The sequence below is a fragment of the Diorhabda sublineata genome, chromosome 6 (genome assembly GCF_026230105.1).
Source record: "Diorhabda sublineata isolate icDioSubl1.1 chromosome 6, icDioSubl1.1, whole genome shotgun sequence".
NCBI classification, from domain to species: domain Eukaryota; kingdom Metazoa; phylum Arthropoda; class Insecta; order Coleoptera; family Chrysomelidae; genus Diorhabda; species Diorhabda sublineata.
Window position 1 is genome coordinate 26,874,753 of NC_079479.1, and position 16,191 is coordinate 26,890,943.

General features: G+C 32.2%; 2 protein-coding genes across 8 annotated transcripts in view; both read left to right on the forward strand.

Annotated features, from left to right (window-relative positions):
• The first annotated feature begins 21 nt into the window (after window positions 1–21).
• LOC130446148 (GSK3B-interacting protein-like) lies at window positions 22–2,348 on the forward strand. 2 transcript variants are annotated; one of them, XM_056782259.1, is made up of 2 exons: window positions 22–192; window positions 250–605. In XM_056782259.1, the coding sequence occupies exon 2, from the start codon at window positions 268–270 to the stop codon at window positions 601–603; it is 336 nt and encodes a 111-aa protein (XP_056638237.1). In that variant the 5' UTR covers window positions 22–192; window positions 250–267; the 3' UTR covers window positions 604–605. The 2 variants fall into 2 exon arrangements, with proteins under 2 accessions (XP_056638237.1, XP_056638236.1); XM_056782258.1 differs by having other exon boundaries at window positions 22–2,348.
• The window catches only part of LOC130446147 (transmembrane and coiled-coil domains protein 2), a 34,663-nt gene continuing 19,076 nt past the window's right edge, over window positions 605–16,191 (forward strand). For 2 of the 6 annotated variants that reach the window (XM_056782251.1, XM_056782252.1), the window contains exons 1-2: window positions 3,892–5,368; window positions 10,716–10,878. In XM_056782251.1, coding sequence (XP_056638229.1) covers window positions 5,337–5,368; window positions 10,716–10,878 — 195 coding nt within the window. In that variant the 5' untranslated portion in view covers window positions 3,892–5,336. The other 4 variants (XM_056782255.1, XM_056782256.1, XM_056782254.1 and 1 more) reach the window with 3 other exon arrangements.

Sequence of the window (16,191 nt, forward strand, 5' to 3'; positions counted from 1 at the left end):
TAATCATAATCTACTTATTTATTTTATAAAGATAAATTTACAGAAATTACATCAAATCAGTTGTAAGCCAATCAAAACGTGGCAATATTTTATGAAATGTAGTAATTGGTAGTACTTGATGGCGTGAATTAAAATACCATCGTATTCATTCATAAAATTTTTTCTGGCTTTAATTCTGACTTCAGTACATAGGCAAGTTGTATTTAAAATATGTTATAGATTCTTTTGAAAATTGGTTATTCTTCAAAGGTATTCATTTATGAAGAGATGACAGAATATATATTAGATTCTGAAAGCTGGAAATTGGAAGCAGAGGCAATTATTAATGATGTCAAAGCCCATGTGAACCAAATTAATATATCTGAGAAAATTCCCAGTTCCAATAGCTGTATTTACATGAATCTACGCACAAAAGAGGAAAAAAAGTTTTGCATTCAATTATCAAGTGAAGGATTTAAGATAGTTGGTTTAGATTGGGATGAAAATAATTTGGATAGTGAACAATTTTTTGAAACGCCATATAGTTTATTAAATTCAGTGAGCCCCAGTTTTTCTTCCTCGTTCGCTAGTGCTGTATGTGACAAACTAAATCATATGTGTTGAAAAAAAAACTCCACTTAACCTTAATTTAGAATTTCATTATAGTCTATCGTGTGTTGCTAACTTAATAATGTCGAAAACAATGAGTGACAAGTGACATTTGTAAATCTGTGGAGGATGAATTTTTATTTATTTAATTTAAAGGTAAAGTGACTCACAAGTTCCTATGAATAAAATTGTTGTAAGTGGATTATTATGTTCGGTTAAAATTATTCACAAGCTTTATAAAATATCTATAATGTGAAATCGCATAGTTCACAAAAGGCAGAATCATGAATAGTAATTAGGTAAGGGCAGTCATTTCAATATTTACCGAAAAAATCATTATATTTATAACTATGTATTTCTATTTTAATTTTCTTCTCCTATTCATTCTAACAATTGCCTGTTGCCTCATATTCATAAGCATGCTTAATCTACTTTTTTTTCCAATTCAGTATGATAATGATATTAAAAACATCTTCAAACTTGTCTTGGTTGGTTTTATAACCGTTATATTGGATCTGTTGTGTATACATTTTTTATATATTGTCTATGTAAGGCTAAGAACAGTAGTGGATCTAATATGTCATTTTTTGTAGGCTCTTTTCTATAAGAAAATTATTTTGTTTTCCCACTTCTTTTTTCTTTACTATTTATGGATAATTCATTTTTGCTTTTATAGTTTTTGTATTTACCTAAGTGATATGTAATCAATCACATATTTTCTCTTTGTTTTGTATCAAAAGCAAAGAACCATTAGAACCAAGTACCTATACTCTTTTTCTTTCTTTATCCAGTTTACAATCCTCACTATCATCTGGTCTTTTATCATTTTTGTTCTTATTACTTTTTGTGTCCTACAAATTTTGTACTTCTCCCCTGTAAAATGATTATTTTATATACTTTGTATTTTTTTCATTCCCTTCTTGAATTTTGTCACAGACACTTTCCCAATATGATTGCTATTTATTTCTATTTGTGGTCATCTTCCTTCTGCATATTCGATCATAATTTTTAAAGTTGATTTCTGTATATTGCATCTTTTTAATCTATCTTAATAGTATTATTTTTTCCAATATGTCTTTTTTACTGATTTTAAGTTATTGTTTTTACATTTATTGCTTATTTTCTCAATAAAATCCTTCTTGAAAATTCTTGTTTTGCAATAAAATGTTTGCTTGACAATAATATTACTAAAATGAATTGTAAATGTTCATTTTTCTCAATAGTCTTAATAACACAGTTCATTATCATTTGGAACTGTTTACAGTCAAAGTTTATCAGTATAATTTAATTGTTAAATCAACAAAAAATCTTGTTTCGCCATAATGATCTCTTTCAATGACTAGAGACAAATATCAATTATACTTATTTGTCTCATAGGCGCCACAAAACATTCAAACTTATTTTTACAAGGGATTCTATTTTTAACGCTTAATTTAGAATTGCAATAGTTTTTTGTGTTAAAAATTATTGTTTCTGAATGTGCTTAAAAAAACAGAAGCAGTTGTTTTACTTCTTCCCTATTGTAAACAAGCATAAAAATAGTGGTTACTGATCATAACAAAGTATTGTTGTTAAATTTTATTTGTCGTGTCATGTAGCAATGAAAGTAGCTTTTACCTTTGGGTGATATTTTTTAATATTTAGAGAAGGAGGAATCACATGTATGCACCCCCTAGACTCTAATGTGACAAAATATGTTCATGGTTTTAATCGTTGAATGTTATCTTTTAATATATTTAAAATAAAACTTGTTTTAACTAGATTTATTTTACTTTTTATAATTGTTTTAATAAATTTTCATCTTGCCGGGAAACTTTCTGTCTGCAGTGTACATATCATAGTGATTAGAAAAGGGAACAAAAATGTTTGTGTGTTTGTATGCTTCATCTCATCAAAGAACTATTCAAAATCTACCAAAAATATATAACCTTGGCTAAATCGATTCTCCACATATTATTCCCTCTAGTGCTTATACACAAAACAAAGTATATTGTGTTGTTTAAGAGTTTTTCTACAAACAAAAAGTTGTTTTTAGTAATTCTCTAAATTTTTTGTCAATCTACACTAGACCTTGACAAATAGTTGAATAGTTGATTGTTTCATTGTATTAAAATTCTATTCAATGATATGTAATTGTGACTTTAATAATTTGATTGATGCCGGATAACTTGAAAGCTTAGATTATTAATGTATAAATAACATTGAAACAAATGATCAGGTTAGGTACAATATATGTACTCAATTATTCGTCAAGGTCTACAAGGTATTAGACAATTGAAAAAAAAAACGAGGCACTAAAGTATGAATCAAAATTATAAATTGGCTTTTGAATTTTCTTCAATTTTAATAGGTCTTTTGTATCATCAAAGGATTCTCAGTTTTATGTTATATTGTTTCTAGAAATTCCCTTTTTATTATATTAGACATTATTCCAAAGATGCTTGAATGATGTTTTTTTGCTGTCATTGTATTAAGGACTTCATTATGTTGTTACGTTTTTCTTCCATACAATGTAAGAGAAATTCAAGAATGAAAACTTGTTGCCACCAAAGCAGTCCAGTTCTGGAAAATTATTTATTTAGTTAATATCCATTGAATCTGATACAAGGTGAATCAAAATACTAATTATCTACTCGTATTAGTTGTGCTCATGAACCAAGAGAGGACGCTACGGTTCATTTTCCCCTCCCGCACCAACGAGTTTCCATATCCTGATATGGACCATACTACCACTGTTTTTGAATAAAAATCTGGCGCGTTTGAGCTGATCACAATATCTTCGGCCATACTCAGTCCGAAGACGCTGCAACACGGAAAAATATAAATTTGAATTTACTCAAAATGTTAAAGTGATAATACTATACTAATAAAACCACAACTTTATAGGTCGATGAAACTGTCTTTGTCTTTTTCGGATCAAGTTCGTCTTTATAGTTCACAAATATTTGGTGTGGGATTCAAGTTTCATGTACAGTTATGAATCGAAGCTAAAAATCGGACTCATCTTGATTTAACCGCGTCAATAAGGTCTAAGAAATATTCATTCAAAAGTACCTTTTGATTCAAAGTGAGCAACCACTACACCTAACTTAGGTATGAGTAATTCCTTAATCAGTTTATGGAAAATCCGTTCTTTTGATATACCGATAGCCTCTTATATCTCTCTAACCTTAATCATATGGTCGTTTATTACCATTCATACCTATCACTCGGTGATTTTAATAGTTCTCAAGTTTACGTTGAATTTTATTCTCATATAAAACTGTCAAGGATGATGGTATAGTTCTCTCAACATCAAAAAACATTTGCTGACAATTTTGTTTGATCTACCATAGTCGTTTCCCTTTAGAACATGGTCCATTCAAACAGCAATTTTTACTATTGTCCACAAAACTTGAATTTACTACATCGTGACTGTTAAACCATGTTTCATCTAGATAAATTATGTGTCTATTAGAACTTCGGTAGTCTTTTATCTGACTCAAATAATCTTGTCGCCATCGAACGATCCTTGAAGATTCAGTTATTGCCTTCGGTTTTTTGTGTTTAAAACCACATGTTGACAAAACTTGACGCAATGTTTCTAAACTGGTATAATTGTATTCTGGATAATCTGCTACCTTTTGATGTATTACTTCTAATGTCGCAACTTCTAATAAACTATAAATTGTCCTACGTATGAAATCTTGAGTAGCTTTGTCAACTGATTTCAGTTCTTCTTCACATTTCTTTACCCATTATCATATTGCTGAATATTCTCCTTTTTTAAACATGCGAGTATATTTAATATAACTTGCCCTGTTTGTATATCTAAATCTTTATTATTAAATGCATACCTGTCTTTATTCTCATTGCACTGTGCAATTTCATTGTCTTCATTCGCCCATGGTCTAAACAACGCCATATTTCAATTTATTTAAAGAAATTTAGTAATTAAATAAATCTCACCAAGCGACGCCACTGCTTATCGCAGACTTTCTGGAATGAGTATTTCGAAGAAATTGTGTACATACGGCTTCGGCCAATAGAAATGCATTTATGTTAACGATTCGATGTTTTCATTAGTAAACAGTGGAGATGATGAGTCCACGTCGACTGACGGTTTGTTAGATGCTTACCGAATTTTATACGTGGAGTAAACATTATTTTATTATTTTCTATATTGATTGTTCCTCGCATAACTGTCTTCTGGAATTGATATTGGGAAGAACTATATGAATTGAAAAAATTATTGTCATATCGATCTTGTGTACAAAATTTAAAATTAATCCGATAGACAAATGAAACTAATAAAAACGTGTTAAAAAAAATTGTGTATGATTCATAGGCTTGTTATAAATGCCTCGCATTATTCTTTTTTTATTAATTCATTGTAAATTCTATAGATATATACCTACAACGGTATGTCACGTCTCTGACTAAGAATTCTCCGAAAGGTTATCATAATGAGAATGTTATTTTGATTCCACCAATGACTTAATCTATTTCCTCAACTCGATATCTTTCAGCATTAGACGTATTATCTCCGCGGCTATCATATATTTTGTTTTTTATTTATTTTAAATTGCACGTGTTGTATATACAAAGTTGAACGCGAATTAGTCGAATGTGCTATTGTGAATGTCAAATTTGAGTTAATATCATAGTTAAAAAAAACTGAAAAAAGTGAAATAAATAGTAATTGCTTCTAATGCAATTGTGATTCAACATTTATAAGGCTCATTTCATATTTCAAGTACTTAGGAAGAATGGTACAACTTATATTATGGAATTTGTGGAGGTATGAATAGTAGAGCATTTCAAAATATTCTTCAAACTTTGCACATTATAATAATTCGTATTATTTATAGTTATACAGGGGTGGGCAAAATAATCGATTAATCGAAAAATAATCGGGTGATCGATTAATCGATATATATTTTTAAAAATAATCGGTAATCGATTAATCGACAAATATCGATTAATCGGAAAATATCGCCGAGACTGCTTGCGGCCGAGGCAAGATAATCTTGAGGTCGTTAAAAAGTTTCGCGGCTATGTCATACACACTATTTTTCGTAAAATCGTTAAAATAATCAAATTAACGATTAAAAAATTTATTTTCCGAATAATTATTTCAACATAATTCAATATCAGAATTTTACTTCCAAATATCTTCTGTAGGTTCATTATTTGGTTTGTTTTTATTGGGAATCAAACCATAATGTCTTCTGTATGTTTCTAGTGGTATACTCGCTCTTTATCTTGTTTTTTGTAAAAATCAAACCACAATCGTTCTTTTGAAGCTTTATTTTCGATTTTCGAATAATCGAAAATTCATTATTTTCGATTAATCGATTATTTCTGATTTATAGGTTATTTTGGATTGATCTATTATTTTCGATTGATCGATTATTTTCGATACATCGATTATTTTCGATTAATCAATTATATTTTTTGATAATTGCCCAGCCCTAATACAGGGTAAGTCCCGAGGAACATGCTTTTACCATATATAGAGCCCCTCAGGGAGGATATCAAGAGGCTACTAAAAAGTGTCAACTTCTCTTCTTCATTAATTTACAGGGTGATTTCTGAAATTGACTGTACATTTTAATTGGCTATAGTGTTTACATTTACAATTTAGACATTCGAAGTTAGATAAATTCCCACCGTGCTAAAAATCATTAAAATTGTTTAAAATATAATTATAAATGAAATTTGAAAGTTCCCCATCATTACCGTCTATGGAAAAAATTTGATTCAAGGTGAAAGGTCAAAATATTAGTTTTTTGCGATTTTCAGCAAAACAGTACAAAAAACGTGTGAATACTTTTTTTCCTACGAGCCACTGTTTTTGAGATATAGTGATGCACACGTTTCCACGCCATCTCTGAGGTAGTGTACTTAGCGCGTTTTTTTTAACATGGTTTCCCCAGTAGGCCTATTCCACGAGTGATCATTAATCTGAAACTATTCCAAAATAATGGAAATTAGCAGATGTTGAAAAGATAAAAGCGATAAATTAAAAAAAAAGTTATGAAATTTGATTGTCCGAGTTTTAATTTTCAAATTCTTCTTCTTGTTTTTCTTCATCTTCATTCTGAGTACTTGTAAGTTGCGTCAATGGCGATGAATCGCATGTCACCACATGGAATCAAACGGATCTTTCACTGTTGGTAATTCAATAATGATGGGGAACTTTCAAATTTTATTTTTAATTATATTTTAAACAATTTCACCGATTTTCAGCTTGGTCTGCAATGGTTGGGTAACTTCATTTTTCTTATCTAGCTCGTTTAATGTCCAGACGTTCCCAAATTAGTTTGAATTTGATAATATTGGAGCCTTAAACTTGCTTGGCTATCGGACAGAATGATGATTTCCTGTTTTTGATAGTTCCTATCTAGATTGAACTGGATACATTTTTTAATTACATAGATTTCTGCTTGAAAAATGCTTGGTGCACTGCCCAGACTTTCAGAGTGTTTGGTTCTGTGCCCGTACACTCCTATTCCAGTTCTGTCTTCTGTTTTAGATTCCTCTGTATACTATTTAATGGCATTTTTTGTATGGTGCTATGACCCCAGGCATATGCCAGGTTTGGTCATTATTTAAGGACGGTTTTTCTTTAGTGAATCCGTCTCTGAACATTCAAAGTGATGTTTTCTCTGCTACGCTTTCCAGTACTATGTGGAGAGGTGGGAGATTTAGAATCACTTCTAGTGCAGCTGTTACGCATGAGTTCATGGCCCTAGTTGCACAAAAGCAAGCAGGTCTTTGTACCTTTGAGAAAGATTGTTCCTCGTGGTATTCAGACTAGTTCTAGTACCCCAAACCACTGCCCCATATGTGATGATTGGTCTCACAATTGCCGTGTATATCCACAGTAGAATCTTTGGGTTAAAACCCCAAGCGTGTTAAAAATGTATGGGAAAATCATTAACAGTATCGACGTATTTTCAGTAGTAGCTCTCCATCACTCACATTATTCTTAAATATTTTTCGAAATATGATAAGAACATCCTAAACCGACGTTGATAATACCACTAAAATATGAATGGGAGCAAAAATACCTCATCGCAAATCTCATTGTTGGAACAAATGTTGTGTTATGGCATATCTTAATTATCAACAGTTATCCTTGTTAATTAAACATGATATCAACAGGAAATTTATTAAAACCTGGCGTCATATGTTGACGAATATCTGATACCCAATAGTAAATACGCGCGGTATTTGCCGCTCTCAATAACTACGGCAGTTGATATCTTCAAGCGAAGTAGCTAGTATATTTTTTTAGTTTCATCCTTGGTGGAATTTTCATTTTTATAAATATAGCGCGGGTAAGTCATATATATACGAGGGTGGTTTAACGGAATAGTAATAACAGAGGTTAACAACATTTTCGATAGTTACAGTGATTTTATTATTAGTTCCTGCCATGCTTCTGATATTATATGTGTATATAATTGTGTATAAATTTTATATACTTGATGCAAAAAATCCGGGAGTGAGTAGGTGTGAAAATAATGCTGTGACATAAAAGGAAATTTCTCATACCACCCCTCGTTTTTGAGTTATAAATGTAAATAATGAGAATTAATGAAAGCGGAAGACTCCGGAAGTGTGTAGAAGTGCAAGGTGCCCACTCCGAACATTCATTATAGTTTTTTTTTGTTTTTATTTGATAAGTCGGAGCTGACTAACTAAATTTTTCTAAATTTCAATATGCAGTTCAATTTTGAATTTTTAATTCTGTTTTAGTATCTAATGTAAATATTTTCAATAAATAATTGAAATTTATGATAATTTTTTCCAGAAATTTTCTTTATGGCGACCCGTTTCCTTGGCATGTACAACAATCTAGATATCTACATATATCCTAAACCATAAATTTTAAACAAAGTTAAACAAAGAGTACCTTTTTGCTAGAAAATTGAATGAAGAAAATATTTTTGCTCTCTTAGTTACGGATTGTTAACCATAAGGCATGAGCCGCCCATGGCCTTCAAATAGTCTTATTTATTCCGTCAAATTCCATCATTATTTTCACGTCATCTACTCACTTCCTAATTTGTGGCATCAAGTTCCGAAACACTGTATACCTGTATCAACCTGCCTACCTAGGGTTAAAATGCATTTTGAAGGATTTAGAAATTCTAAGTTTCAATTTTTGGATTTTTGAACTTTACAAATTAGGATTAGGTACTAAATTCCAGGTAATACTCTTAATAAACTTGTCACGAGTTCTATTAAATACTCGGATTACCTTTTCGTTTACCTAAAATATCCGTCCCGAGTTGGCGCATCCTTATCTCAAAGGATTAAGAATCAAATCAATCAAAACAACAGTAAAAGTGATTAAAGTCTATTTTTATGAATGATTCAGTGAAAAAATGATAGACCATTCGTAATCCATAGGCGTATCACTTATTTAATAGACAGTTAAAATATTTGTCAAGTTATACCTCTTGTATCTTTAGTGTTAAGTAACATTTGTATAAATACAGGATTATTCTAAATGATGGACCCATTTTTCAAAAATTCGTATTTATTAAAGTACAAATGCTACATGAATAATTTTTATACCAGTGAAAAGAGGAAGTTTCAAAAATTTTTTAATGTCATTAGGGTTGAGAGCCTGCACGAGTTATAAACGGTAGGGCTTGTACAGTAAACGCCGTCTCAGAACTTTCCATACAGTTGTTTGGTTGGTTGGTATTCCAAGTTCTGCACTAGCTCTATTGGTAGACTTACTTGGGGCTGCGAACAAAACTATCTTCTATTCGTCTGACATCATCTTCAGATACACGCGGTCAGCATTTGCACTAGCTCTATTGGTAGACTTACTTGGGGCTGCGAACAAAACTATCTTCTATTCGTCTGACATCATCTTCAGACACACGCGATCAGCATTTGCTTTTTCCTCTACACATACTCCAAGTCTCTTTAAATTGATTAAACCAACGAGTAATGATTTTTCTAGTTGGTGGTTTTACGCCAAATTCAGAATGAAATGCCCGCTGCACTACATTTTGCGAACTCAATAACACAGAACACCTTGTGTCCCACGGTCGCCATTTCACTCACAACTGGTAGTGACAGAGAATGGCGGCCTATTGCCGCGAGAACTCCTGCGGCCTCTTCTGGAACTATCACTGCCTGCCTACACTTGTAATACATTAAAAAAAACTTTGAAACTTCCTCTTTTCAATGGTGTGGAAATTATTAGTGTAGCATTTGAGCTTTAATAAAGATGGATTTTTAAAAATGGATCCATCATTTAGAATAACCGTGTATAATGGATGTATCGTGTTTTCACCTAATCAACCTACTGAACGCACTGTTTACACCACCGCTACACCAAAACTCGCAATTACACTGTCTGACGTGCGTTTTGATAACCTCTTCAGAGACTGAAGGAAAACTAAAACCTTATAACTTGACTTACCAGTTTTATACTAAGTTTTCCCATCAATAAACCTTCTCCCGTGAAAGTTAATTCCAGCGGGAAAACCTCTTTGGATCCTAATCAATCTGCTTAGAACTTCCAAACAACTGAAAGTAAAAAGTGGACATTTTTAACTAGGTATAAACAACATTGCATCCTTCTGGTTATACAGGATGAGGGTTTAAACTTTGACTTTTAAACATCGTTACGTTCATAAAGAATAATTCTAATATGAAATATCACCACTATAAATAGAGCTACTTCTTACAAACCCAAATTAGAATCGAACCTTAATATTTTTTGAATTTAGTCAAGTTCGAAAATCTTTTTGGCTATAGGCAATTTATTTGGATGTCTCGAGTGATAACTTGCATTATCCATTATAACATCAGTAATCATGTCTTCATGGGAGTCACCGGTACGAGTAGATTCATAAATCAATAGGATGAAAGGTATGGCAAACAACAGAAGGGAATTGCTATTTCGATAAATCGCTGCTTTTAACATAGATTGAATGGAATACTAACATCATCATGACTAAAATTCCAATTTTATCACGAATTTAAAAAAAAACTTACTTCCTATTATTCTAAAAATTGAGGAGGCTCGATGGTACTTCTGCTTTACTGGACATCTCAACTTGAGCTAAGGAAATAATTCGGTTTCAATTATATTTGAAAAAATTCCTTTACAGGTTAGGTGCAATGGACAGCTTGCATGTAAGTTCTCAACAAACAGGAAGTAAAACGTCTAGCAGAAGTGCATCACCTTCTCGACCAAGAGAACAACAACAACAGCAACCATTCCATCCTCACCATACGAAAACTCTCAGTCACGGATCCGTTGATAGTTGTAAGGTAAGCGACATTATTCATTGAACAAAACTTTGTTGAAATATTCACCTTTGATTGAATGGCAATTCAATGGGATTCTGAAATTAAGAGAGTTGTCTTCAGGACTAGGTTTAAGACAACAATTGCATTGAATTCCCTTCCTTCTCAAGTAATCAGTGGAGCTAAATAAATAATAATACAGATAACTGGTTACGAAAAGGGGTTTTATCATAAAAATTATTCTACATTCGAAGGCTCCCATTCAGTATACTCCCCTCCCCTCGACACACACCTTTCCATACGTTTTTTTCCATTTCCGTAATCTCCTTTTAACTCCATACACTTTTCCCAGTGATGTTCAATAAGCTCGATATCTTTTTTATAATAAGAATCGTCAAGGTATTAACTGCCCACATCACCTCTTCATTTTTGGAAAATCTTTCACCGTCGAGCTATTTTTTCAAGTCTTGAGGACAGGAAATAGTCAGAGAGGGCTAAATCTGATGCATAGGATGCATGACGTAGCAATTCAAACTTTAATTCATCAATTTTGGCCAGTGCAATAACGGATGTGTGAGCTAGTGCATTGTCTTGACTCAGTAACACTTTCTTCTTAGCCAAAGGCGGCCGTTTTTGCTTGATTTCTTCGCTCAAACGTTGCAATAAGTTCGCATAATACTAGCTGTCGATAGTTTTTCCTTTTTTAAGGTAGTCAATGAAAATTATCCCACGCGCATCTTAGAAAAACGACACCATGACTTTGCCTGCAGATGGAACGGTCTTTGCCTTCTTTGGAGCCGGTTCTCCCGTTTCAGTCCATTGTTTTTAATGTTCTATTAATCCGGGGGTGAAATGATTGACCCATGTTTCATCCATGGTTATGAAACGACGCCAAAAATTCGGCTTTATTTCTGTAGAACGTTGCCACAAACATCTTCACGACACTGCTTTTGTTCCATTGTGAGCAAAAGCGCCACTTACCTTGTGCACAGCTTTTTCAATGCCAAATTTTCAGTTGATATCCTACTTTTTGCAATGCCTACTATGTCCGCGACCTCGCTCATCTTCAAACCTTCAATCGACGATCATCCAGTGGATTTTCTTCTGGAGTCATCACCTCATTTGGTCAACCACTGCAATACTGGTATTCGCAGGTCGTACAGCGTCGTTTAAATTCTGCTACTCAATATTTTACTGTTGATAACGAAGGAGCAGTCTCAGCCAGAGTAGAATTTAGTTCAGGTTTTATATTGGTTGGGCTACGGCCTTTCAAATGAAAGTATTGTATCACATAACGATGACCGAATTTTCCATATTTACAAATCACTGAAAACGTTCACTATTGATGGCTGATATGGCCCATAGTAATTCCGCCACCAGTTTGGATTTTTCAGCCAACTATTAGAAAATAATAATTCCTATATAACCAACTTTCCGTCACATTTCTCTATCTGTATATCCACATATACTTTTCCAACATCAAAAGCTTTTTTTTCATTTAACTGTTGCAATTATAATTCAATTTCCTGCATTGAAAAAAGGATATAACTGCCAAATATCGTTATCAGAATATGGTGAAATCGAACGACCAACAAAATGTGTAAATCAATTTCATCACATAATTAGATAAGAGTTCAAAATCCGGTTTCAAATACCAACGGTAATGTCGATAACTTAATTGACTCGGCAAATAGCGAGATTGAAATAAAATTTGTTCCGTTTATTTTACATTCACGGTTGTACATACGAAAAAATGTTATTTGTATTTCGTGTAGAAAATTCTTAATTTCATGGCACATTCGAGAGAATTTTTGGCCTCGTCATACGATCTTGGCGAGAATTAAACATTTTACACACAAAAGTAACTATTTTCTACCTTGCGTAAAGAACGTACTACTGATAAACTTTCGAGTGCGTAAAACTAGTAAAATTATGTTTAATTTCATTATATACGGTGTTTCAAAAAAAGGGGATCCCGTCTCTAGGATAGATAGAAAACTAAAAAATATGTGGGGCTTGCTGGGTAAAAAATTTTCGTAACACTCTCCGTATTCAAGATAAATTGCGTTGGAGAAAACTTTTTATTGAACTAACCCCAAATATTTTTTAGTTTTCAAGTTAGTTAGTTAGTTAGTTCAATAAAAAGTTTTCTCCAACGCAATTTATCTTGAATACGGAGAGTGTTACGAAATTTTTTTACCCAGCAAGCCCCAAATATTGTTCAGTTTTCTATCTATCCCAGAGACGGGATCACCTTTTATTGAAAAACCCTATTCTCCTCTATTAACATTTTTTCGCCAAAGTTCAGTTTATGTTGTGAAGAAATATTCGGTAATTATACACTTTCGCGGTCACCTGGTTTTTTGGCTCTAGAAAATCAAAAAATGAATGGATTTTAATGATCTTGGTCTCAAAATGTTCCATTTTACGGCGGATTTATAAAAAAAATACGAAAGTTAAAAAAAATAAATATTTTCTACAGTTTCATGACTTTAAATGCAAAAAAATGACTTTCTACATATAATCCTTCGTAACTGTTTCTGACGTCGTGGAATCAAGTTCGTATATTTTTTTCGCAATTTACATAAAAAAATGAATATTTTGAAAAAAAAATTTCAAAAAGGTTAATTTTTTTGAATAATTGTGAGTTGTGGGATTTTGTTAATAATAAATTGAAATATATTGACAATGAGTTGCAACAATTGTGAATTGAATACATTTGAAGCACTTACAATATTCAGTGATACAAAACAACCTAACCTAACCTAACCTAACCAAAATTATAAAATTTATCTATTTTTCGATTTTTAATGGTCCAAAAACTATTAACATTGAAGAATATAGTACGAAACTATTCACGAAAATTGATTGTTTTTCATCGATTTCATTTTAAGCTATAAAAACTGAAAAACTCATTCTTTTTGGATTTTTTTTAAATCGTTTATTAATTTATGTAGAATACAAAAAAAATATAAGAACTTTATCTGATAATGAGATAATTTTTTGTAAAGGATTATTTTGCAAAACCGTTTTTTTACGATTTAAAACAGTAAAACTATGAGAAATTTTCATTCCAGCTATTTCTACTAATTTTTTTTATAAATCCGCCGTAAAATGGAACATTTTGAGACCAAGATCATTAAAATCCATCCATTTTTTGATTTTCTAGAGCCAAAAAACCAGGTCACCGTGAAAGTGTATAATTACCAAATATTCTTGGCAGAAATCCGTCGATTACTTCACATGGGTATAAATTAACACTTTTCGACTTTCTTACACAGAGAGTTCTCCTTAACCTGTACCCTTCAAAATACGAATGTAAAAAGTCGATTCTCTATAGATTAATTAGGTAAAAATAATACTGCTATTATAAATTCCGATGAATAAACTAAATCTGCCGTAGCTTATTGTTTTATCGCCAAGCCAACTAAAAAATGAACTATTAATAACAACCTACCGCGCAGTTATATTGTGGCGACATCGAAAAACGGAAGCGCCGGTTTTTCCGCCGGTATACGGAAAATGTTAATAGATAAAGTATATACACAATTACTTCTTTTATAAAAAAAAAAATGTAATAATTGCGAAGCGCAACTATTTTTGCATATAAGTTAGTCTATCAAGGTAATTTCCTTCCTATTATGGACGACATAATATATACTTCATACGTGAGTGTATTTTTTATGCGTTCAAGTATTCGATTTGACCGCGTATTTAATTTATTGGAAAGGATACAAGGTTGCTCGGTGAGGGTTCAAAGATCATTTTTGTATGTTTTCGTTGTATAAAGTGCCGATTCGAATACGGGATGATCCACCGTTTAATAGATCTTTTTTAAGAAAGAAGAAAATTGTTTTATCGCAATAATCAAAATGAAGGTAACGAACGATCTTTTTTTAATTTATATATCCATAGAAAATATGTTTTATTTTTAATAATTCTTAGAAACTATCGAATAAAAAATTTTCAATAAAAAAAAACATTATTACTTCTAATTATAAATTGCATAGAAAACTTAACAACTTTACACTCTAATCCTCTCTACTGATTCGCTATCTGATTGTATATACGAGATATTTCAAAAAGAACTCTGGTCGACAAAAAATAAATTTTTTTGTAGTAACAGTTTTTAAATCGTATAAATTAAAAATACTAATAGTTTACATCTAAGAAACATTTCTCATATCTATTAAAAACAAAAACTTTAAAAAAAATCACTTCGAATATCAATTAGCTCTACTTTTTCCTTTTCTGAGGGGTTGCACTTTCTCTTTTTAAAAACCAACAGTAATCACCCATCATAGCCATACCGAATTTCCATTGTTCTAATATCTTGGTGGAACCTTTCACTCTGCTCATCACTGACAGCTCCCAAATTTTCAGAAAAAAATTTCAGATAGGAATGGAGCAAATGAATTTCCAATGACATTCGAGCACCAAGGGATTTGTAGGCGTCTAGAAGTTCATCAACTAACTGTTGGTAGTTTGGATCCATATTATTGCCCAAAAATCACCTCACCACGCTAACAAATGCCTTCCATGCTCTAAGTTCCTGTCTGGTGAGCTTTTTTGCAAAATTATCATCGTTCAGCAATTTTCTTATTTGTGGCCCAATAAAAATACCTCCACTTAATTTGGCATCACTCAACTGGGGAAAGACTTCGCTATTCGTATTTGAATCCATCACCCTCTTTATCAATAACCTTTAGAAAGGTTTTCATCAATTCAAGTTTAATGTGAAGGGGGGGCAGAAGGTCATTTTTGGGATCTACAAGGGGTATAAACTTAACATTTTGAAGTCCCGGTTGAAACTCACTTCTTGTTTGTCAATTTTTTTTTACAATGTGTTGAACTACTTTCCGACTGTCCCATAGTCAAAGAAAACAGCAATGTTTCGTAAACCTTCCCTAAAGTTCCATTAAAATTCCAATCACCTTCAGGTCCCCACTTATACTTGTTGTAGTTAATTTTGTCTAATAGCAAGCGAATATTTTAATATTTGCACCTCGTATACACTGCGATCCATCTAATGTCTATTTCTTGCTGTGATACTGGAGACTCGATGTTTACAGCTGATCCATCAATCACACTCCTTGGCTTTAATTGCCAGAGATCTTCGTCTTCTGTTTTATACGCACTCAGGTGTAGTGCTGTGGAATTTCTTAGTGTTTCACACTTCGAGAGAATGTGGATAGAAATTTCGTCCTATGTGCAACAAAATCTGCACGCCCCATTATCTGCTAGGTCTAGCGTCTTCACGCGACAGTGTCTAGATATAACTCCTGCTCTTACTTGGCGTGATACATTCAGCAGATCTACTCAGGTTATAGTTTCACA

What these genes read in the sequence shown, in the direction of transcription:
- LOC130446148 (XM_056782258.1), top strand. Translation starts at nt 268, where the DNA reads ATGACAGAATATATATTAGATTCTGAAAGCTGGAAATTGGAAGCAGAG.